Source organism: Prinia subflava, chromosome 22 (genome assembly GCF_021018805.1).
Source record: "Prinia subflava isolate CZ2003 ecotype Zambia chromosome 22, Cam_Psub_1.2, whole genome shotgun sequence".
Taxonomy (NCBI): Eukaryota; Metazoa; Chordata; class Aves; order Passeriformes; family Cisticolidae; genus Prinia; species Prinia subflava.
Genome location: NC_086268.1, coordinates 1300215 through 1324186, shown reverse-complemented (window position 1 = coordinate 1324186; position 23972 = coordinate 1300215). Strand labels below are relative to the sequence as shown.

The following is a 23972-nucleotide window of genomic DNA, read 5'->3' as shown; positions in this document are numbered from 1 at the left end:
CGCTCTCTGCTTTGCTGGTGGTTGGGGTTGGTACATGGAATTATTTTGATTCCCCTGCACTTCCTTTTCTCCTCAGAGATGAAAGAGCAAAGATTCTAAATGAGGGAATATGAAAAAAGATTAATGATTTGATGGATAATTTCAAAAGAAAGAGACCTGACTTCAGTAACCACTTGGAATTTGAGGCACTTGTAGATCATAATGGGGAGATGTGGGGTGAAAATGAGACAGCACAGGTCTGTAACTCTCAGAACACAACTGCACCTCCTGCTCCACATTCCCGACTTTTCTGGGGGATGCAGATCATTTCCAAAGCTTTGTTGTACACCTGAAATAGCACTGGGGCAGCATGAGCAGGCTCCAAGGTTTGGGTTAGTGATGTATGTGTATGGAAAGCATCCAGCAGAGCTGTTCTGGGATCCAGCCCCGATCCTGCCCTGGGAATGAGGGAGCACATCCCAGTGGAAGGGGCTGGAGCTGCTGCAGGGCAGGCACCAAAATCTCCAGGCCCGAGGTGTTCAGGGCCAGTGCTAAATGAGAGCTGGGGCTTGAGCATGGAGCCTGGAGGAGAAGAACTTCACTGCAGAAATCCTGCCTGGGACCTTTCATTTATGCCCCAGTGGTCGTGGTGAGCACTGTGGCGTGTCAGATCTTTGTGTTTAATTGCAGTGCCACTGATTGCATCCTGCAGAGGGCTCAGGCAGTGCCCAGCTCCTCTCTGCCCCTGCCTGGCCCTGCTGGACGTGTCTGGGTGGAAATCCCTCTCCATGGGGTCCTGGATTCGGGTCTGGAGCTCCAGGCCATTGCTGGCAAGGCAGGGCTGAGAGCAGCCAGAGCCTCTGTCCCCATGGCAGGGCCTCCATCCCTGGGCATCCTCCAGTGAGTCTGGAGACCCTGATGCTGAGTGAGAGGGGGAAAATAACCCTAAAAGGCTGGGAAAGGGATTTCCCTTTTCCTTTGTGCATTCTATTTGAGAGCCTGTAGGACTGGGAGCTGGCAGTCTGCAAATCTGGGGTGAAAATCATGGAATTGATGAAGGATTTGGGCTGGAAGGGACCCTAAAACCCACCCAGTGCCACCCCTGCCGTGGGCAGGGACACCTTCCCCTATCCCAGACTGTTCCCAGCCATGCCCAGCCTGGCCTTGGACACTTCCAGGGATGCTTTTTTTGAATGCTCACCCTGTGGGTTCAGGAAAGAAAAGTCTTCAAACCCAAAACCAGCCCTTGGTAATGATGAGTTAGTGACCAAGTCGAGCTTGTTTGGAAGAACTGGGGTAATTTTGCTGTCAGGAAATTAGAAGGCATTTTGGTGGGTTGTGGGGTGGCACAAAGAAATGCTGGAAGTGTCTGAGTGGGATCTGGAGAGTGGAGCAAGGACCTCTCCCACATTTCTGATCCAACAAAGAGTGACCAGGCAGATGCAGCAGGGAAGGTAGTGCTGAATTTCGGCTGGGTTGGGTTTTCCCCCTTTTTTCCTTGGTATTGCAAATGTTGATCTGTTTCCAGTGTTCCACAGGAATCTGCTGTGGCATTTTTGGGGTCCCAAGCTGAGGCCATCATTTGTTGTTAGTGCCGGCTCTGCCTCCTGCTTTGGAAACTCCTGGGTTGGGTTTTCATTTTGAGCTGACCCAAGCAGAGCAGAAGCACTTTGGGATGGGTGGACAAGCTTTTCTCTCCCATCCAATGGCTCTGGGATGAGGAATGTTGATTATTTTACCTCCCTGGCCTGCATTGTGCTCGTGCTTCTTGCAGCCTGTCCGAGCTGCTTTTCCCTCCTGCGGAGGGGCCACGTTCATGGGATTTCATTGTGGGATCCAGGAGCACAAAAATAAACCCCTCCACGCTGGAGAGAGCTTCCCAGCCCCGCTGTGGTCTTCATTCCAGCACAGCAAGCAGTTGTTAGTGGCAGCAGAAATGTCTCCCAGAGATGCAGAAATAGCAGTGGCAGAGCTGGGCAGCTGTGGGGGGAACGGGGCAGGGACCCATCTGCTCCTGACAGAAATGGAGGGACAGGACAGCAGGGGCTGCTGCCTGCTTGCACTCCTCCCTTTCTGCATCTCCCCAGAATATCCTGAGCTGGAGCCACCAGGATCAGCCAAGTCCAGGTCCTGGCCCTGCACAGACACCCCAAAACCCCCAGCAGAGAGGGGCAGGAAGAAAATGTTCCAGTTCCATCCCATCCAGAACCTTCCACCATGGCTGGTTTCGTGCTGCCTGTCCACACAGTTGTGGATGGGCAATGTTGTGGTGTTCCAAATTAGGTTTTGTACTGCTCAAATTCCTTTTTTTCAGCCTGAAATGATGGGGAGGGTTTGCTATGCGTTCATTTTTGTGTTCCTGGTGCTGTGCACAGCCCTGGCTCTGGGTGAGGCTGGGAAATGCAGGGCTGGGGTTTGGGCTGCAGAAACGAACATTGGCTCTGGTGGTGGAGATGAAAGCAGGATATTGTATCTGGGACATTCAGCTGTGCTCCCACTGCTCCCTGGGGATGTTTGAAAGTAAAGAGCAATTAATGCTGGTGATTCCAGGAGGGTTTGTGGTGGCGCAGGGGTTGTGGCCGTGCGGTGACTCTTGGGTTTGTCCTTTCAGCACAGTCCCTGCATCGATCCCTGCTGTGTGGCTGGCTTTGGGTTTGTCATTTTGGGGACATTTTCGTTCTGCTGCTGCTCTCAGAGGACATTTCTGTCACTGCTGCTGCCTTGTCTGTATTCCAGAACAGTGCTGCTGTTCTTGTGCTGTCATTTCACACCCTGGAGAGGAACAGGGGGTGTGGGAGGGGAGGAATTCAGCAGGAATCCCCAGGTGCTTTAAAGGTCTTTGCCCTCACAGATCACTGAGCATCTCCTTCCCTTGCTGTTCCCTTTCAGTGAGCAGTCCTTACACCATAATTCCAATTAAAACATCGTCAGTACCAGGAGAACGTGGTAAACCTGATTACATGAGGTAGCCCTGCTGTTGGCATCACTCAAACACATCAAAGTCATCTCCAGATTTTGGGACTTGTGACCCTGAGCAAAAATCATCCCTGAGCTGGAAGGGACTCAGAAAGGTCACCAAGTCCCCCTGTGCCTGGCAGGGGTGCCCAGCAGTGTCCCCTGTGCCTGGCAGGGGTGCCCAGCAGTGTCCCCTGTGTCTGGCAGGGGTGCCCAGCAGTGTCCCCTGTGCCTGGCAGGGGTGGTGGTTCCAGAATTCAGCAGATTCGTGTGTGGAATGAAGGAAATCACAAGGCAGCTGGAGGTGTAAATCCTGGTGGAGCACTCGCAGCCTTTAGCAAGCAGGGGTCAGGTGCAGCGTGTCCCTGGATGTTCATTAGCCCAGGGATTAACCCTGCCTGCTTCTCTCTCCAAAGCTGCTGCTGCCCCTGGGGAGCCCAGGTATTGCCCTGGCTGCCCCCTGCCCTGCAGGTGGCACCGAGAAAAGCTCTTTAAACACAGCATCCCCTGCTCTGAGGGGCTCAGCTGCATGTCCAGGTGATCCCAGAGCCTGCTCAGGGAGCACATCCCGATAAAAGGGCTGGAGCTGAGGCTGCAGGGCAGGCACCAAAACCTCCAGACACGAGGTGCCAGTGCTCAGTGTGTGTACATCGAAATCAGGGGCTGGGGGTTGATTCTGCATGGAAGCTAAAGGAGAAAAACTTCATCAGAGAAATCCTGCCTTGGACCTTTAATTTATGTCCCAATATTCTGAAAGGCGTGGTTAACACTCAGTTTAATTAGCTCTTTCTGGTTAATTGTAGTGCCACTAATTTCCAGCTTTTTCTGTCAGCAGTTGGACCAAATTGTTCTGGTATTTCCCTCCAGTGAGGAGAAGTTTTGGAGGAGATAAAGTGGGAGTGCAGCAGAGTGCAAAGCTGGGAGAACAGCAGAGTGCTGGGTTGATGTGTGTGGCTTGCCTGGGATTACAGATTTGTGCTTAATTTCGGTCATTCCTTTTGGCAGAGTCGCAGTGGTTTCAGCACAGATTCAAAGCTTCATGGCTTTCATACAAGGCAGCCCCTTGGTCGTGGCAGGATGAGCTGTGGCTTAGGCTGAGCTCTCTGAATTTACAGCCTGGCCCTGTTATTTTCCTGCTGGAGGGTTCCTTTGGATGGGGTGTTTCTGTCTGCAGCATAAATTAAACATGCTGAGCACGTGGGGCCTGAGGCCACTGCTCTGACTTCAGTCAAACCCAGAGAGAGCAAGGCACTGAGGAGATGGAAATCAGGATATGGCATTGGAGGAATAAAGAAAGCAGCTCTGAGCTGTATCTGTGCCCTGGGTGTTTGGATCTGTGTGAGATGATGAATCTCTGTGTGTGCTTCTGTATTTTATTGGGTTTTTTGCAGAGATCTTTCTAAAAGCAGTGTCATGTCAAGCACCCAGCAGCAGTAGGGGTCTGGTTCACTTTTCCTCAGTTTTGCCTCTGTCCTGTGTTTTGCTGCACAAGGAGAAGTGTGAAAATCCAGTTGTGTTTGGGGGTCACTGAAGGTTTTCTTCTGGTGCTTACATGGAGTAAATTCTTTTAAGTCTTGGAGTAAATTCTTGCAAGTAGGAGTGAGTCGTTTCAAGACCAGGAGAGGTTCAGAGCTGAACTCCTGACACCTCTCTTAAGTTTTGGGGCACAAAAGCTCAGCTGAGACATTCTTTGTCTGCCTTGCATAACTTATGAGTTGCAGTGATTAAATTTCCTGTGTTTGCTGGGCTGAATTCCCCCTGGGTTTCCAGGAGACTTCCCCGAGGACCGTGGATGAAGCCTTTTCTTGGCTCCTGGCAATCTGGGGAGTGTTTATCCTGTCAGTCACAGCTGATGCTTAAGGCCTTTGGATACCCTGCCTGGGTTCAGATTCTTTTTGTTTCTTCCTTGGCATCACCGAATTTTGAGCTGCTGGAGCTGTCAATGATGTCTAAATTGGGGTTGTGTAAACTCCTCCTGCTCCGTGCATTGGCTGGATGAGGAGGGGCTCTGATTTATTGCCTTTACCTTGGCTTTATTGTGGCAGCCAGAGAGCTGAGACAGTGGTGAGCAGCAGAGAGCAGTAAACAAGCTCAGTTCTCTCTTGCCTGCAGGGATTTTTGGTTCCTATGCTTGCTGAGCAAATAGGGCGGTGTATTAGCATGTTATCCTTCCCCGTCTTGTGCCTTCTGTTTCCATTATAATAATATTTCAGTTTTTATTCAGTGGATGCTGTTAATGATTCTAATAGTCCCGGTGATATTGGGGAGGTTCTCTCAGTGTGGTGCTTGCAAAAGGTCTCACGGTTAACACACACTTGAAATGTTACCCACAGATTCCAGTGGTGTTTCCAGCAGCACTGATGTTTTTAGCACGTCCCCAGATTCCCAGAAACATCTTCATGATCTTAATTTTGGACTGACCCAAAGCCCTGTGGCAGGGCTTTGGCCCTGGGCTAAGGTGGTTTCCTTCATCAGCACTGAGGGCTTGTCTCAAAAACGATAAAAATGATAAATTCTGACACGTGCTCTTGTTCTTTAGCCTCCCTCTCTCCCCATGTGGCTTTATTTAGTGAAGCAGCCTCCCCATATTTTTAATGTCGATTAATTTATTAATGAGCTTTCTTCTTCACCTCACATAGTAAGGAGGAAGGAGGCTGTTTAATCTTGCTGTAAGGCAGCATTGGTAATTCCTGTTTCTCACAGAGGAGCCTGGCTACGTCTGTGATTTTCAGTCTGAACTACCCAGTGCTACTCAGCTACCACAGAATTCCCAGGTCCCACCAGCTATGAAAGATTAATTGACACATTAAATAAACTATTGATTTCTGACACTTTACACTTGGCACAGGACGGCTCCAGATACGAATTTAAACTACTGAAATCTACAGCAGTCTCTCCAAAGCACTTTTGTGAGCCACAATTCACGAGAGGCTGTAACTCTCTGAAACACAGGTGGAATATTTGATGTTTCCCCACTGCCAGAGGGCATGGTTGGATGGGATATTGGGAATAAATCCTTCCCTGGGAGGGTGGGATTGCCCAGAGCAGCTGTGGCTGCCCCTGGGTGTGTCCATGGCCAGGCTGGACAGGGCTTGGAGCAGCCTGGGGTAGGGGAAGGTGGAGCTGGATGAGCTTTAGGAGTCCCTTCCCCTTTGGGTGCAGAGCAGCTCAAAACCACAGCCTGGGTGCCTTGAGGATGGGTCCTCCTTCTTCAAGCCCTGTTGTCACCCCTCAGAAACCTCCACCTCCTGCTTGAGCAGTGAGAGCAAAATCCACTTTTGTGCATTTACACCAAATGGTGCTTTAACAACAGCAGAGAGCGGCAGGGCTTGGCTTCTGCACGGCCTGACCTCTTTGGGGACAGAGAACACAGATAAAAACTGCACTCACTGTTTTCTCTCCTCCACCTTTTAGCTGAAATGGAAGAGAGAGGTTTATTCCCCTCCTGAGAATTCCAGTTCGAAGCTGTGATAGGCAGAGGGAGAACTGACTCTGCAGCGTGGGCTGGGATGAGCGTGCAGGACCTGGGCTGAACCTGCAGTGAGAGCTCTGCTGGAGTTCATCATTCCTGGGCAGCAAATACCGAATTTCAGGCTCTGCAGCTGGTTCTGCTTTAACCATGGCTAAGAACACGTCCCCTGAACTAAACCACCACATAAAACGGGCTGGGGAAGGATTGTTCTCAACAGTTCAGGATGCAGTCTCAGGCTAGGAGGGCTGAGGGGGATGGAGCGTGCAGGGAGCAGGGGTTGCTTCCTTTGAGGACAGCCTGGGAGCTCCTGGAGCTGCTCCTGCCTGACAAATGCCGCGTTCTGTGCTCCCCTGGAGGATGCAGTTTGTGCTGCTCAGCTCACTGCCAACACAAACCGGCTGCAGCAAGATCAGCCTTCCATCCTGAGCTTTTACAAATCCTGTTTTTCTCATCTTCTCCGGCTTCTTCCCACAAAGCAGTGACACCTACCCAGATTCCTCTTTCAGCAGGAGATTGTAATTTGCTTGGTTTTTAATTAAAATTGTCCATACTCTGATTTAATGGCTCTATAAAGAATCCTGGCTTACCCTGCCTCAGGTAAATGAAAATATTTGCTGTGGTAAATAGGACTATTAGTTTTATGATCCATAGCAATAAAAAGCTTTTATCAACAATGTCATCAAAAGAGGCATAAAATTGTGTTCCATGTAAAAATACTGAGATGTCTGGGAAGTTTTACTGTGATTCATAAATTTCTGGAGGAAAAGGTGTTAATAGTATTTTTTTGGTGTGCCTTGTGGTCATTTAAAAATTAAAAGCGCTTGTGAGCAGATCTTGTATACATGGAAAGGATGGGGGTCACAGCGTGGACATAATTGGAATTATTCCCTTTTCCCTGCACAGATTCCCTCCATCAGCTTGGACATGTCACTTTGTTCAGGAGCAGAATAATTCGGACTGAAATGAAGCAGAGCACAAACCTCTCTGAATTCCCTGCCCGTGTTTTTGTGCTGCCACAGCTGCCTGGGTCCCTGATTTCAGCTGGCTGGACACGCACACCTTTCCCTGGCGCTTTGAGATGGTCCCCAGGGCTGTGCAGGAGGGCAGGGATGGATGGTGCACGTGGATTTTGGCCAGCAGAGCCCCCTGTCCCTTGGAGGGATAATTTGGATTGTGTTTGGCTTGGAACCTGCTTTGCTTGGAGAAGTATCTCAGGCTGTCCCCTGGTTGTATTTCAGGTTGTTCCCGGCTGTATTTCAGTCTGTTCCGGGCTGTATTTCAGGTTGTTCCCGGCTGTATTTCAGGTTGTTCCCGGCTGTATTTCAGGCTGTTCTCTGGCTGTATTTCAGGCTGTTCCCGGCTGTATTTCAGGCTGTTCCCAGCTGTATTTCAGGCTGTTCCCTGGCTGTATTTCAGGCTGTCCCCTGGTTGTATTTCAGGTTGTTCCCTGGCTGTATTTCGGGTTGTTCCCTGGCTGTATTTCGGGCTGTCCCCCGGCTGTATTTCAGGCTGTATTTTGGGCTGTATTTTGGGCTGTTCCCTGGCTGTATTTCAGGCTGTTCTCTGGCTGTATTTTGGGCTGTTCCCGGCTGTGTTCCAGGCTGTCCCCTGGTTGTATTTCAGGCTGTTCCCGGCTGTGTTCCAGGCTGTCCCCTGGTTGTATTTCAGGCTGTTCCCTGGCTGTATTTCAGGCTGTTCCCGGCTGTATTTCAGGTTGTTCCCGGCTGTATTTCAGGTTGTTCCCGGCTGTATTTCAGGCTGTTCTCTGGCTGTATTTCAGGCTGTTCCCGGCTGTATTTCAGGCTGTTTCCCAGCTGTATTTCAGGTTGTTCCCGGCTGTATTTCAGGCTGTTTCCCAGCTGTATTTCAGGTTGTTCCCGGCTGTATTTCAGGTTGTTCCCGGCTGTATTTCAGGTTGTTCCGGGCTGTATTTCAGGTTGTTCCCGGCTGTATTTCAGGCTGTATTTTGGGCTGTATTTTGGGCTGTTCCCTGGCTGTATTTCAGGCTGTTCTCTGGCTGTATTTCAGGCTGTTCCTGGCTGTATTTCAGGTTGTTCCCAGCTGTATTTCAGGCTGTTCTCTGGCTGTATTTCAGGCTGTTTCCCGGCTGTATTTCAGGTTGTTCCCTGGCTGTATTTCAGGCTGTTCCTGGCTGTATTTCACGCTATTCCCGGCTGTATTTCAGGCTGTATTTTGGGCTGTATTTCAGGTTGTTCCGGGCTGTATTTCAGGCTGTCCCCTTCTGTATTTCAGGCTGTTCTCTGGCTGTATTTTGGGCTGTCCCCCGGCTGTATTTCAGGCTGTTCTCCCCAAAGGTGGCTCCGGGCACGCCCTGCCGGGCTCTGCTCCCTCCCCGCGGGCCGATATTCCCAAAGGAGCCCGCGGTCCCCTCCTCCAGTCCCTGGCAGATTTAGGGAGTGGTTGCCATGGCTACGGCGGAGGAATTGGATCTGCAGCCCAGCTGGGATCAATCCCAGCTGCTGCCTCCTCCTCCTGAGCAGTCAGCGTATTTTTAATAAAGTGACCGTGTACAGGAGCCTTGTCTTTGTCTTGTTAAGCCTTTGTTGTGTATTAAATCCTGAGGGCTTTCACCATAATCTGCTTCTCTCACAAGCTTTACAAATCCCGCCCTTACTCCACGAGCTGTGCCTGTTAGATCCAGCAGATATTTCTTTCCCGATGGTTTTTATTTCTGGAACTGAATTTTAATTGGTGAATCGCTGCTAGAAATGAATGAAATTAAAGGTACAGCCGGTGAGAATGGAGCCAAGGGTTCGGTGGCAGCTGAGTTCATCCGTGCTGTGCTTTGTTTGCCTGAATATTTGTGATGTTATTGGGATTTTGGGGTTTCACTCGTATGTTGGGGTGGTGTGTGGTCACCTGGGTTAGCTGTGAGGGGAGCAGAGGGATTCCTGCTCCTGGAGACACCCTCGGAGGCAATCCCCACCCAGATCCCCTCCTGGGCTCAGGCTGGGGGGTGCCTGGCAGGAAAAACCCTTAAAACCCAGTTCAGCCCTTGGTGGGACCTGGAGGTGACCCAGGAGCTGCAGGGAGCTGAGGCCAAAGGGGATTCCAGTCCTTACTGGTTCCAGGGCTCAAACTGGGACCTCTCGGCGTCACTGGGGAGGTGATGGGGCTGTCAAGGAGCAGTGGCTTTGTAGGAGGGAGGGATGTGAGGGGCTGAGCTCCCCTTCATCCGAGGTGAATCCAGAATTGAGTGTATTTGCTGCTCCAAGACATTCCCTGTGTGGGAGCATTCATATTCCTGCTTCTGGTGTGTCACCTTCGGAATTTGGGCAGCCACAGACCCAACAATTGCCCCAGTGCCCTGTGCTGCCCCTGGCACTTTATTTACTGCCCCTGGCACTTCATTTACTGCCCCTGGCACTTCATTTACTGCCCCTGGCACTTCATTTACTGCCCAGGTACAGCCTCCTGCCTTAACCTCAGCCTGGGCCCAGCAGGGACACAGCCCCCCTGCCTGTTACCAAAATCACGGCTTAATTTGAGCTCATTTCTATTGTTGAGATGCAAAACTAATTATATTGAACTACAGATGAACAGGAAGTTGCATTAGCAAATTTGTTGTGTTGTTTTTTGGTTTTTTTTTTTAATCAATGGGGAATTATTCAGCATTTTTTGGGGGCTGGGGTACTTTATAACCAGATAAAAGATACGGGGGAGGGCAGAGCTATAAAAAGTGTTATTGTGTGATTATGAAGAGGCCTTTTAATGCAGTTATTATGTGATGCTAAAAAGGCCTTTATTGCTTGAAGTTGGAAGCAGAATACAAATGGGCTCGCAGTGTCTATTAAATGAAGAGTGGAAAAAAATAGTCCCCATTTCCCCGAACGGCGAAGCAAAAATAACGATTAAACAGCGATTAAAATCAGCAGTGCTGGCTTTGTCAGCGTGATCACAGGCTGGGCAGTGGAGCTGAGGAGCGATTGTTGGTGACACTCCAGGCACAGCCCTTTGTTCTGGGGACCTGTTTGTGCAGGTGACAGCTTCTGGAGCTGCTCAGACAGGCAGGGCTGAGCTCCCCGCTGGGAAGCAGGGACAGAGGAGCTGCCGGTGACTCATTCCCAGGGATGCTCCCTGCTCCTGCTGCTGAATTCCAGGAGTTACCTGCAGCTCCCGTGGCTGGAGCTGCTGGACAAACACAGCTGGGCGCTTTTGTTCCTCATTTCATCTCCAGGCAGCACCGACAGGAGAGGACACAGCCTCGAGCTGCACCAAGGGAAATACAGGCTGGATATTGGGAAAGTTTTTCACAGAAAGGGTGATAAAGTGCTGGCATGGCCTGGGGAGGTGGTGTAGTCACCACCCCTGGATGTGTTTAAAAAAGCCTGGATGTGGCACTGGTGCCATGGTTTAGTTGAGGTTGGAGTTGGGTTGGACTCGATGATCCTGCAGATCTCTTCCAGCCTGGTGATTGTGGGATTGTGTGATTTTTCAGGACAGCCTGCTGAGCTCCAGAGAGGAGAACCAGGGAGGTGCAGAGACCCTGTGCTGGGATTATCCCAGTTCTGGTTATCACTTCCAGCTTCTTCTGGAGAGGAGCGCTGTGTCAGGCTGGTTGTTGGCTAAAGGAATGTGCTCAGAAAATCCCAATATTGCTGTGCCTTCCTAATGAGGGCAGGCAGTGCTCCCTCGGCTGTGGGAGCTCCACACTCAGTGCCTGACCCCCCAATCCACATTTCCCCAGCATTTTGAGGAATGTTGCCATTGGCACACGCAGCCAGGTTTTCATTTCTGAAGCAGTGCTTGTTTCTTATAACCCCAGGTGTGCTTGGCAGCTGGAATAATGCCTCTGTGGTCTGGAGGTAAAATTAGCTGCTCTGGGAGAGAGATTTTCGGATTTTCGTGCGCTACATGAAAACACAGAGGGTGTTTTCCAAAGAAAACCTGTTTTGGCGTCCTCAAATTCAACTTGACCCGGGCTTGTTAGGCCACAGATCTGCCGTGGAATTAAGCTATAGCTGGAGGAGAGCCAGAATCCAATTACATTTTCTGCCTAATGGGTCATAATTTATGCAATGAGAAGGAGGCAGGGGTGTTGGTGGGGGAAAAGGGCACTGGGCCTGCGTGGATGTGCCCTGGGAGGGGCTGCTGGTAAATGGGAATGGGGAGGGCAGGGGTGCTGTCCTTCCCCTGGTGTCTAAAACCTTCTTGTGGGGTTTAAAACCCTCCTCTCATGTTCCAGACCTTCTTCTCTTGTTTAAAACCTTCCACTGGTGTTTAAAACCTTCCACTGCTGTTTAAAACCTTCCTCTGCTGTTAAAACCCAGCAATTTAGCTCAGAAAATAGGTGTTATCCTGGACTGTAAATGGAATAAGGCATCCATGGGCATTGTAAGGATGGCAAAGCTTTTTTGCTGGAGACCACAGCTCTTTCCTAACTGTGCTCATTCCCTTCCCAGCCTCTCTCCAAGTGGACATCGTTCCAAGCCAGGGGGAGATCAGCGTTGGAGAATCCAAATTCTTCTTATGTCAAGGTGGGTGGTGGCTGGAGGCAGCGGGGTGTCCCCAGTTTGGGGTGTTGCCCACCCTGCCCTGCTGGGGTTTGTCCCCTGGGTCTGTCAGGGCCCGAGCAGGGGGTGAGTCTCAGGGTTATTGATTCCCTGAGATTCTCCTTGGGGTTGCTGTTCCCCAAGGTGCTCAGGGTTCCCCCAGGGTTGCTGTTCCCTGGGAGTTTCCCCTGGGTTGCTGTTCCCAGAGTTAATCAGGTTTTCAGTCTTCTCTCTGCCCTGGGTGTTTCACACCAGAGGTGGAGACGACAAGCTGAGTCCCCAGTGCACATTTCCAAGGTTGTTTATTCTTCATTATCTCAGTTGTGTCCCAGCTCTGCCAGGCCTCCCTGGCAGGGAACCTGATCTCAGTTGTGTCCCAGCTCTGTGAGGCGTCCCCAGCAGAGCAGGACACGCGGGGGACTGGGCGGCTCAGAGAGCCCCACACCTTATGTACAGTACCCCTGACCCAACCACTGTCCACAATGAACTTTTTATTTACAAAATTGTACCAGTGCCTACTGCCTATGCTAACATGTCAGTTCTACTCTAAACCAATCTCTAAAACCCAACTCAGCACAAGATGGGGGACGAGAGCAAGAACAAGGAGCACAGGGGCCACTCCCCAATTCCTCCATCCTGTCTCTTCAACCCCATATACTGAGAATCCCAGATTCTACATTTACATTCTATGATAAACTAAATACTGCTTATTTTGAATTCTCTCAGCTTGTGATTGTTCACACACTGTGGGCATTCACTGCCATGGCAGGGATCAGAGGCAGTGCCCTCCTGGGCTCTGTGTGAGGCTGCCTGAGCCCCTTGGACAGACCCCAGACCCCCTGTCCGGTCTCCAAACCCTCCAGGGTGGCCACAGGGATGTTCTAGACTCCAACAGGTGAATTTATGCCCCCTGGGGATCCAGGGTGTCTCACCCTGCTGCCCTCTCCCCCCGCAGTGGCAGGAGAGGCCAAGTTCAAGGACATCTCGTGGTTCTCCCCGAACGGGGAGCGGCTGAGCCCGAACCAGCAGCGCATCTCGGTGGTGCGCAACGATGACTTCTCCTCCACGCTCACCATCTACAATGCCAACATCGACGACGCCGGCATCTACAAGTGCGTGGTCAGCAGCCCCGAGGAGGGCGACTCCGAGGCCACCGTCAACGTCAAGATCTTCCGTAAGGCTGGGAGCTGCCTTCCCTTCCCAGAGAAAGGCTGGGAGCTGCCTTCCCTTCCCAGGGAAAGGCTGGGAGCTGCCTTCCCTTCCCAGGGAAAGACTGGGAGCTGCCTTCCCTTCCCAGGGAAAGGCTGGGAGCTGCCTTCCCTTCCCAGGGAAAGGCTGGGAGCTGCCTTCCCTTCCCAGGGAAAGGCTGGGAGCTGCGTCCCTTCCCAGGGAAAGGCTGGGAGCTGCGTCCCTTCCCAGAGAAGGGCTGGGAGCTGCCTTCCCTTCCCAGGGAAAGGCTGGGAGCTGCGTCCCTTCCCAGAGAAGGGCTGGGAGCTGCCTTCCCTTCCCAGGGAAAGGCTGGGAGGGAGGGAGGAGGTAAAACGCAGCCGTCCCTCTCGGTGTGGAGGGAATCAGGATGAATGGGATGGTTGGGGCATCTCCAGGGCTGAAACCCTCCTGAAAGGCAGCAGAGCAAGGGGGGAAGGTGCTGGTGCTTCTGGCAGGGGAGCGGGGAGAGGAGCTGCTGTGGGGACACACAACTCTGGTGTGGGGACACCCAGCTCTGGTGTGAGGACACCCAGCTCTGGTGTGGGGACACCCGGCTCTGGTGTGAGGACACCCAGCTCTGCTTTGGGGACACCCAGCTCTGCTGTGGGGACACCCAGCTCTGGTGTGGGGACACCCAGCCCTGCTGTGGGGACACACAACTCTGGTGTGGGGACACCCAGCTCTGGTGTGGGGACACACGGCTCTGCTGTGGGAACACCCAGCTCTGGTGTGGGGACACCCAGCTCTGGTGTGGGGACACACAACTCTGGTGTGGGGACACCCAGCTCTGGTGTGGGGACACACAACTCTGGTGTGGGGACACCCAGCTCTGCTGTGGGGACACCCAGCTCTGCTGTGGGGCAGAGAGGGGCCCACATTTGGGTTTGCAGTGCTCCAGCAGAGCCCTGCCAGCTGCTGCTCCCTCCCTGCTGTGGCTGGGCAGTCCCAGCTCACACCTTGCATTGCTCAGTGCCAGTTCAGCCCAGTGTGGGCACAGGGCTGGAAATGGGGTGCTATAGGCAGTGCATTCACTCAGACTTTATCCTCCCCTGGGAACAAGGAGATTCCTGGGGATCTCTCTGCTCCCCTCAGGCTGGAGGCAGGAGCACAGCTCCAGGTGTCCTGAGAAAGCTGCAGTGACCTTGTCCTTTCCTCGTTTCCAGAAAAGCTGATGTTCAAGAACGCCCCCACCCCTCAGGAATTCAAGGAGGGGGACGATGCCGTGATCGTGTGTGACGTGGTCAGCTCACTGCCCCCCACCATCATCTGGAAGCACAAAGGCAGGGATGTCATCCTAAAAAAGGATGGTAAGGGCTTGGTTCCTGTTCATTCCGGGGTCAGATGTCCACCTCGCTCCCACACAAAATGCTGCTGGTCACAAGGGGCAGGAGAAGCAGCTGGTGCCTGGCACGAGGCTGTGGGATGTGAATTTGGGTATCCCAGGGGCTGTGGTTTGCCAGTGGCTGGGCAGCCGTGTCCCACTGGGATGGCCATCAGGCTTGGGCACCAGAATCAGCTGGAAAAAAAACACAGATCAAAGAAGTGCCATCAGAAAAGCTGGATGTTGTGACACCCTCCAGCCTTTAAGAGGAAAAGGGGCTGAAAGCTCCTTGCAAGAACTTCTCCCTTGGTTCCCAAATGCTCCAGACTGCCGTGTCCAGAGGGGCTGGCAGAGGCCCTGGCTCCTGAGCAGCTTTCCCTCACCTGGCACCCAGGCAGTGAGGCTGCAGCTCCTGGGCAGGAGGGATGAGTCCCAAAGTGCTCACTGCCCGACGTGATGCACTGTAAACGTGTCTGGGAACATTCATGTGTTCACCATGCACAGCACAGCACCAGAGCAGCTGGCTGCTCTCCACAGGTGTTTCTTCCTTGGCAGAAGCAGATCCAGCCACAGCAGCATCTCCATTTGGTGGTGGGGAGGGAGATTTTACTGCAGCAGGCGCAGCAGGGGCGAGGAGAGGAGCAGCTGGAGTGAGCCCCCCTCCTTTTGTCCTTCGCAGTGCGCTTCATCGTCCTGTCCAACAACTACCTGCAGATCCGGGGCATCAAGAAGACAGATGAGGGCACCTACAGGTGTGAGGGGAGGATCCTGGCCCGTGGGGAGATCAACTTCAAGGACATCCAGGTCATCGTGAACGGTGAGGGGCTGGGGCCCCCCAGGGCTGCTGCCTCAGGGGCACACCCTCCTCTTCCTCTGCTGTGTGCAGTAAAAATGACCAGAGGGTGTGCCAGGAAAATTCAGGTGTTCACAGGATAAAAACACGTCAAGGAACTAAAGGGTGAAGAACTGAGCTTGGTGGCACTCACAAGTGGTTTTGGCCACTGCACTGAGGCTTTTTGTGTCTCCCCACCCTCTGCCCTTTCTCCCCTGTGCTGGTGGCTTTGGACACACCTCAGACTCACCGGTGACACCCTGCAGGTGCTGGTGACAGGGTGTGGTGCCACCAGAGGTGCCCAGGGAGCTCACCTTGTGTCCCTGCCAGCTCACCCGTGGTTTCTTCCCCTGCAGTGCCTCCCTCGGTGCGTGCCAGGCAGAGCACCATGAACGCCACCGCCAACCTCAGCCAGTCTGTCACCCTGGCCTGTGACGCTGATGGCTTTCCCGAGCCCACCGTGACGTGGACAAAGTAAGAGGCTGTGTGAGCCCTGTGCTGGGCTCTGCAGAGCCGGGCTGCAGGCAGGGGATGCCCCGAGTGGAATGAGTTGATTGTTCTCACAGGAACGGCCTCATGATGGGGCTGGAGTCACCTTCTGCTGTGGGCTAGGGAGCACAGAGCCCGTCCAGCAGGGAGAATCTGAGGGTAAAAATCCTGGTGGATGAGATAAAAACAGTTTAATAAAGCAAAGCAAAGCAGGGAATTCCTTCAGTGCTCCCCATCATTCAGCCAGGTCGGCTGTGTCCCCACCCAGCCTCCTGCATTTCCCTGTCAGGCAGTGATTCCCACTCCAGGGACACTGTTTGTGGAATTCTGTAGCCTTTGGGGAAGGCTGGGAGCACAAATTGATGTGGGAGAGCTGATGGCAGCTTGGAGTGGTGCCTTGGTGGGGTGACAGCTCTGTGGTGTGCCAGGAGGTGAGAGGTTCAGCTGCCAAGAGCCCTGGGGCAGGAAAGGTTGGGATTAGGTCTGGAGCTGAGCTCTGGAGCCCGTGGGGAGAGGAGAAGGTGCTGGTCCCACTCTGCACGAGGAGCTGCAGTGCAGGAATCGCCTGAACCAGCCCGGGGTTGCTCTGCCACCACAGCCCCGTGTGCTCTGTGCCCCCAGGGATGGAGAGCCCGTGGAGGAGGTGGAGGACGAGGACAAATACACCTTCAACTACGATGGCTCCGAGCTGGTGATCCACAGGGTGGACAAGGGCGACGAGGCCGAGTATGTCTGCATTGCTGAGAACAAGGCTGGCGAGGCCGACGCCACCATCCACCTCAAAGTCTTTGGTAGGCAGCCCCTGAGCACCCCTGGCAGCCCAGCCGCGTCCTGGGGACACTGGGGGAGCGTCCTGGGGTGACACTTTGCTCCCCAGAGGGAGCCCATTTGGAGCTTTCCTCCCAAATTTGCCCTAAAAGGACAGGGAGCCTCCTTATTGCAGGTAGTGCCTGCTGGGGCTGCTCCAGCTGCACCTCTGCCCTCGAGTGTGGGGTGGGGAAACTCAGCCCAGCTCCTCTTTGCTGAAAAACAGCCAGGGCTGGTGGGATCAGACCCACAGGCTGCTGGAAATGCCCTCCAGGCTGGATCCTGATCCACCAGAGCTGCTGTTCAAAGGGCTTTAGCTGCAGCCTGGACAGGGAGGTGAGCTCCTCCCCACCACTGTGTGAGTGACCTCAGGCTGGGAGGAGGGAATCAGAGCTCTCCTGCCTCCCAGGAGTCTGGAAGTGTTAAGGAACATGGAATTCTCCCTGCCTGATGTGCAGCCACCCCACAAAGCTGCTTAGCAGAGGGCGAATTTGGGGCAGGGAGGTGGAAGAGGGAGCTGGCAATCCCAGGGGCTGAGCGTTTGTGCGCTCTGAAATGGGTCCTCTCTCAGGAGCCTCGGCTGTGAGGATGAGCTGAAGGGGTTTTTCAGGCCTTTACTTCTGCCAGGTGTCCTTGTAAAGTCACTCTGCTCGTCCCCAGCTGGACTGAACTGTCACAGTCCTCCCTGGGGCTGCTGGTGACACACGAGCCTCACCCCGAGCCCCACCCGAGTTCCTTTTTCTTCCCCTCCTCAGCCAAACCCAAAATCACCTACGTGGAGAACAAGACAGCCATGGAGCTGGAGGATCAGATCACGCTGACCTGCGAGGCCTCGGGGGACCCCATCCCCTCCATCACCTGGAGAACCTCCACACGCAACATCAGCAACGAGGAGAAGGTACAGCCCTCCCCGAGGGCCCCGGGGGTTCTGGCTCAGCACAGCTCGGCCCTGCCTGCCCTGGGATTGCATGTGGGTGCACGGGGAGCACGGGGATCACACCCGGGCAGGGCACAGGTGCCCCTGTGGGCAGAGCCACCCCGGGCCAGGACGGCTGGGGAGGCCTTTGGTGACTCCTGCTGTGCTCCCCGGGGGAGAATTCAATTGGAGAGACCCCAAACCCTCCTCAGAGGAGTTCCTACAGCTGCAGGAGGCTTCTGGGAGGTGGGGATGAGCCCCCTGATGCCAGGGCCGTGCAGGTGAGGGGTGCTCCCTGTCCAGGATGCCTGTCCATTCCTCCTCCGTGCTGTCCTCTGGCACTGCACACCCCTCAGGCACAAAAGCCCGGCTGCCTTTTGTGCTCACCTGTTCTGTTGATCCCATCAAAACCGTTCTGTTCTTAAAAGGCAAAAATAATTAGCAGTTTTTTCCTCATGAGGGAGAGTGCTGGTGTTGTTATTGGCGACAGCTCTTTTAATTGGGCGAGGTTGGGATGTGCTGCTGCACTGGAGATGTTTCATAAATGATCAGGAAGCAGAGTTTGGAGCCAGAGAACGCCTAGACAGAAGTAGGAGTGAGGAGCTGTTGCTAATTAATAATCTGCTAATAACAGGAGGCTTCAGGGCTCAGCTGCCTTGGCCCTGCCAGAGGTTCTGGCTCAGTGTGGAGGCAGCAGGTGACACTCAAAGTCTTGGAGCAACAGAGGTGTCCACTGTCACTTGTCCCCACAGCTGCTGTGTGCACTGCAGCTCCTAAATGAGCTTTTTTAATTGCCCCATGACGTCAGCCCCTCCCCACGTTGTCCATGTGTAACTTTATTAATCAGGGTGCCAAAGTTTTCCAGCTTCAGTTCTTTCTTAGCATCTTCTGGGTCCCAGGGCTGCTGTGAATCCCTGCAATGTTCAGGGAGAGGTTTCCAGGGCCTGCAGAAGCTGCAGCCTGACTGGGGGACCTGTTTGGGCAGCATTTGGGGTTTTTTATTCATGGGTTTGTCTCTGTGAGGAGAGCCCTGGGTGGTGCCAAGGGCTCCAGGGCTGCTGGCTCTGGGGTTTGGGTCACAGCCACGGGCAGAGCTTGGGCAGGGAGGAGAAAGTAAAAACCAAATCAAGAGCTAGGAGAGCCCCCTCTGCAGCCCAGTTAAACCACCAAGAGCTCCGTGGCAAAACTGCTAACTGATTTTTGCTGATTTTTGAGACTCTGCTCGATGCTCTCAGGTTGGAGATGAATGGCAAGGGAAATGTTCATACTCTGACACTTTCAGCTGGGGGAGCAGCCGAGGTTTGAGGTGCTGCTTCAAACCTCCAGGGCAAACATTCTTTTCTCACATCCCATGCACTTTCCAGGCTGGATTATTTTGTGTGTGTGTGTGCTTTTTGTTTTGGTTTGTCTTCTTTGGTTTGTACTTTTCCCATTCTCTCTCTTGTGCTCTGAGTTGAGGTGAACATTTCAGACATCCAGAAAATCCTGAGGTCAGAGTAGCTCTATAAATATTCTACTACGAATTCTATTAGAATATTTAATTCTGTTAAATATTCTGTTACAAATGCATTTATTCAGTTTATTCTCCACTTTCTTCCTTTGGGACAGCACAGGTCTTTGATGCAGGACAAACAATGCTATTTTAAGAATTACCAAGCCTACTTTTGAATATTTCTATTATCCAGGTACTCAGATGCTTCTCTCTTGCTTCGTCCCATTTGCTCTTGTAGTCATCCCTCAGTGCAGATTTTTTGAGGTGCAGAGATGCCTTAACTCCCATAACATTCTGGAAAATCTACCCAAACCCCCAAAGAAAAAGGAAGTTTTAGTTCAGCTGTGCCTCCTGGGAGTGTCTGGGGTGTCCCAGTGTGTGGGTGCTCAGCCACCCCTCCAAGGGACAATTGTGGGGACATTCCTGGGGTTGTCAGGCAGCAGGGGAGCTCAGCCTGGGATGGCAGGGAAACACTGCAGGTCCCTGCTCCTTTATCCAGGGCTGCTCTCCCAGCCAGTCACCATCCCCTGGAGGGCAGGAAACAAAGGGAGCATCTTCTCCCAAAGGCCGGAGGAGGGCTCAGCTCTGATTGCTCCTCCTGCATCCCAGTTTAACCCGTGTGCTGCCACTGGGCCTTCCCCCAGGGCTGCCCCACAAGGCTCCCTGTTCCTCAGGCAGGAAAATGCAGATTTCTGCATGGATCCGAGTTTCTTGGCTGAGTTACAGGAACTGCTGAGTTCCATCTCTGCATTGTGCTGTCCTAGAAGCAGCCCAGGCCATCCTTCCCCTCCTTCTCTGCCCACAGCCTCTCTCAGCTCTGTGTCATTGGCAGCCAAAGCAAATGGGGGAATTTTCAATAATTCAGGAGTCTGAGGATGCAGGAGGCTTTGGATTCCCCCTGGCTCCCTGCGGGGTGGAGCTGCTCTGTCCCTGCCGTGCTGAGGAAGGGTTAGTCAGGAATTCTCTGGGATGGGGAACAGGCTCTGCCTCTTTTGCAGACAAACACCAAACTCTGAGGGTCTGGGAATGGGCATTTTTCCTTCTTCATCTTCCTTTGGGTTGACAGCAAGGGATGAAAAGTGTCCCCTGTGCTGACCCTACAGAGGGCAGGGGGCTCACAAGGGATGTCCCTGGACATCCAAAGGGGTTGTTCTGCATTGTTGGGCACCTGCAGGAAATATCCACCTAGAAATGCCCGGGTCCTGGAAGTGTCCCAAGCCCTGCAGGGGCTGGTGAGCTCCCCTCAGGTTCCAGTCACAAACCAACCACTTGCCTCGTCTGACAATGCCTCTGATGGAAGCTGTGTGTCCATCTGTCGGTATTCCAGTCTCACAGTGTTCCTGGAAGCCCCCGTGGCAGCAGTGCCCTGGTCCTGCTCATTCCCCGAGCCTCCATCTCCATCCCTGTCACTTGTGTGTGCTGTGACACCCCCACAATGTCACCGTGCCTCAGCCAGCGGTGCCATCCTGGCTCTCGTTCTAGCAGGGGAGTTTTGACTCCTGGACTGAAGGGGATCAGCTGAAATAACAGAGCAGGAGATCCCTGAAATACAAATTATAGGGGGGGAAATGGAGGGCAGCGACTTGGCTCTTTGTGGAGCACAGGGAACACGGTCCATGCTGCTGGTGGCTTTCTCTGAGAGGGAAATATTTGCTTTAATGTAAGATTTGCTCTAATTGCTCTAATTTGGGCACATTTCAGTGCTGTGGGGCCCGGGTGCTGCCAGCCCTGAGCAGGGGGAGCTGAGCTGGGGGTCCTGTGCAGCTCTGGGGCTGATCCTGGCACAGCCTGCATGGAACCAGGGCTCCAAATGCATGATGAGCACATTAATCAGTGTTAATTAACCCGTGTGGGGTGGCAAAGAGAGCACCAGGTCTGTACCCTGCATTTCGGTGGCCAGAGTGACTTGCTGAGCACCAGGTGTGTAGGAAAGGTGAGATGTGACCAAGGAAACGTCACTGAGGTGCAATAAATCAGTCCTGAGGTGCCATCAGCCTTTGCCGAGTCATTTAAAGCCCGATTTAGAGGCTGTGAAATGCTGAATGCCAGCCTGAATCGATGGGCACGGGAAGCTGAGATCCCCCCACACAGGAGATTGTGGAGCCTGCATGTGCACACAGCTCAACGGGCTGCAAACGGTACTGAAAGCAACCTTTGATAAACTTTTATTGCTTTTTTTCTGTTGTTCTTGTTGTGTTCTATATCTGTTCTCTCCAGGCTTCGTGGACCCGGCCCGAGAAACAAGAGGTATAAGATTACCAGACCTTTAGCAAACTCCTTAGGTTGTTGGTTTTTGGTTTCTCTTCTAAGCATCACAGATTAACAAATCTCTAGTGCAGTAACCAACTAAACGATTAATTAACAATTAATCTGGCCCAGTTAAATACCAGTACGTAAAAGAAGCAGCTTCTAGAGGTAGAAATTGCTTGGCACATAGTGATGCATTTTTTGGATGAGCAAAGTAGCTGTGTTGGGAGTGAGGAACTCTGCTTGTCACTTCAAAATTAAAGAAAAGGCGATTCAAATTAAAAGCAGATATAAAATGCTCTTTTCACCATTTTTTTTCTGTGCTGCCAGAGTGAATCATCCCCTCTTTCAGAGAGGGGAGAATTAACACCAACCTGTATTTTGGGAAAGTAATTTTTCCCCAAGAAAGCCTCCTCTGCTCCAGCCAACTCACCTATTTGCTCATGGCACTCCTTCAGTTTGACCTTCTCTCTAAAGGACAACTGCATCATGTTCCAAGTCAATGCAGAGAAACCTTTCACGGGGGGCATTTCTCCAGAAAATGCTCCAAATTGCTCAATTATTTTTATTTGTCTTTGATCTGTGAGGGTCAGCAAGGGGGAGGTGGGATAAAGCAGTGGCTGGGGTCAGTGCAAATGGGGTTTGATTTTGTTTCACGTTCAGTGCTGTGCTTTAATAATAATAATAATAATAACAATAATAATAATAATAATAATGATGCAGCTGATTTGTAGCACTCTTGCCTCAAAATGGACCAGAAGGAAAGTTCCCAAGCAAATAACAGGGGTCAGGTGGAGAACAAAATGAGCTGTCAGAACTGGGTGACTTGGATTTGTATTTTTAGGATCAACTTCGTGGAGGCTCTGATTGTTTAAATTACTTTTAAGCCACCTTAAATCCCAGAGACTGAACAAAGTGAAGCTGTAACTTGAGCACCACCCAGCTGCATTTCATGGGGGGCTGAGAAGATCCTGCCCATTCTTCCTCCAGAATAATCTGTTGGCTTGTGGCAGGTGGAGGCATCAAATATTCAGAGCAGTTTGCATGGAAGAATTTGGAATTTGAGTGGTTGCATCTCTCCAGGACTGACGTGAATTCCTGGCACAGCTGTCCCCTCCCTGCCCCCAGTGTTTCCTCTGTGCTCTTTCTCTCCAGCTTTTGATTAATATGAGCACTAATACTATTAAGTTTGCTGTCTCTAAATTTCTTACTGCCTCTGTGTCTTAAAATACCCCAGTGGGGTGCAGGATATCTCTCTAAAATTGCTTTTAAATTGCTTTGAAGTTGCCTGGGGGCTTTGAGCAGTGGATTCCAGCAGCAGGATGAAGGTCAGGGAATGTTTGGCATGAAGTATTTCACTTTTACTGAAGGAATTTGGGGTGAGGAGGTGAAGTCAGGCCTGGCAGCATCTCTGGGTGCCCTCAGTCACACCCCAAACTGGTGATGCCCCTCTGGTAACTGGGAATGGAATTTTAGGAATATTAGGAATATTTCAGGCTGCAGTTAAATACAAATATCAGACACTGCACAGAGCAAGGAGAGACCCCTCAGCTTCCTTCAGTGGGAATTCCTGTGGTCAGGATTTCCAGGGGGTTTGGACGGTGTGGGAATGGGGTGAGGAGCAGACAGGACTGCAGAATTCTTCCTGGGTGCCTGTTTGGGAAAGGCCTGAAAGCTCCAGAAGGTGCAGGGAAGGGGAATAAATGCATTTTATCTGTCTCTGCTCCCCTCCTTTGGCCCTGGGCTGTTGAGTTCCTGCCCAGCTGTGATCACAGTGGCTGTGCCCCAGGGCAGGGCCAGAATTTGGGGAAAAGCAGCTGCAGTAGCTGAGGATGAATTGCAATAATTGGCAATACAGGGAACATCCTGCTCTGTTCTGAGGAGTGATTCACTGCCCGTGCCCCTGAGCTGCTCTCCCCAGCACTGGGAGGAATTTTGTTAGATCCTTGCAGTCAGAGAGGTTGGAGGAAAAGGGTCACAGATGTCAACATCTGGCTCCCAAATTCCTGTCTGCCCCTTCTCCAGCAGCCAGAGCACCTGAGGGGCTGCAGCAGGGAGAGAGAAAACTTGGGGTGTGCTTTCCTGGGCAGGCGTTTTCTCTTCCTTAGGGCGCTTTTCCTGATCTCTCTTTAATCTCTGCCAGATTCACTCCCTTGTGTTTGTGCTCCAGAGCTTCAGGCTGAGGCAGGAGGGAGAGAGGAGTCCCTGGCTTTGTGTTCTCGTGGATCAGGGGAGCTTTGGTACAAACTGGAGAGGAAAACCAGGGGGCTGAGCTGCCTGGGGGATGCAGTCCCTTTTCAGCCCCCTTGCATTTCTCATTCCTTGTCTCTCTCTGTCAGTGGCGTCCCCACACTCTCCTGTGTGGGGGAAATGGTTCTGGAGTTTTCTTGAGGCAGGGCTGTCTCTAGATGTTTTCTTGCCCTTTTCACTGCACTTTCCTCTCTTTGTGTGCCACATTCAGGTGAAGGTTCTGAGCTTCCTTTGTGCCTGATTCATCTCTGAGCTCTGGCTCTGTTCTTCCTTACCCATTTCAGGGACACTGGGATAAACCCAGTGTTGCTGAGAGGACAGGGAGGGTTCTCTGGATTCTTTGGAAGCTGTTGAGGAGATCTCCTTTTTTTTTTCTCTTTGCATGCTGGCAAAACTTTTTTAACCAGAGCTGGGTCTGTGCAGTTCCCATTCTGGGGAGAAGCTTGACTTTGTTCTCAGATCTGCAGTAGCTGATACTTTGGTCCTCCTT

The 23972-nt window shown here is 52.4% G+C and overlaps 1 protein-coding gene across 7 annotated transcripts in view; it reads left to right on the top strand.

The window, feature by feature from the left end:
- Positions 1 to 23972, top strand: part of NCAM1 (neural cell adhesion molecule 1) — an 84134-nt gene that overhangs the window by 27184 nt on the left and 32978 nt on the right. For 4 of the 7 annotated variants that reach the window (XM_063417819.1, XM_063417820.1, XM_063417815.1 and 1 more), the window contains exons 2-8: positions 11830 to 11904; positions 12875 to 13093; positions 14292 to 14435; positions 15129 to 15266; positions 15638 to 15755; positions 16392 to 16561; positions 17333 to 17475. In XM_063417819.1, the coding sequence (XP_063273889.1) occupies positions 11830 to 11904; positions 12875 to 13093; positions 14292 to 14435; positions 15129 to 15266; positions 15638 to 15755; positions 16392 to 16561; positions 17333 to 17475 (1007 nt within the window). Of the gene's footprint in view, positions 1 to 11829; positions 11905 to 12874; positions 13094 to 14291; positions 14436 to 15128; positions 15267 to 15637; positions 15756 to 16391; positions 16562 to 17332; positions 17476 to 21202; positions 21233 to 23972 lie in introns of all 7 variants that reach the window. The other 3 variants (XM_063417816.1, XM_063417814.1, XM_063417817.1) reach the window with 1 other exon arrangement.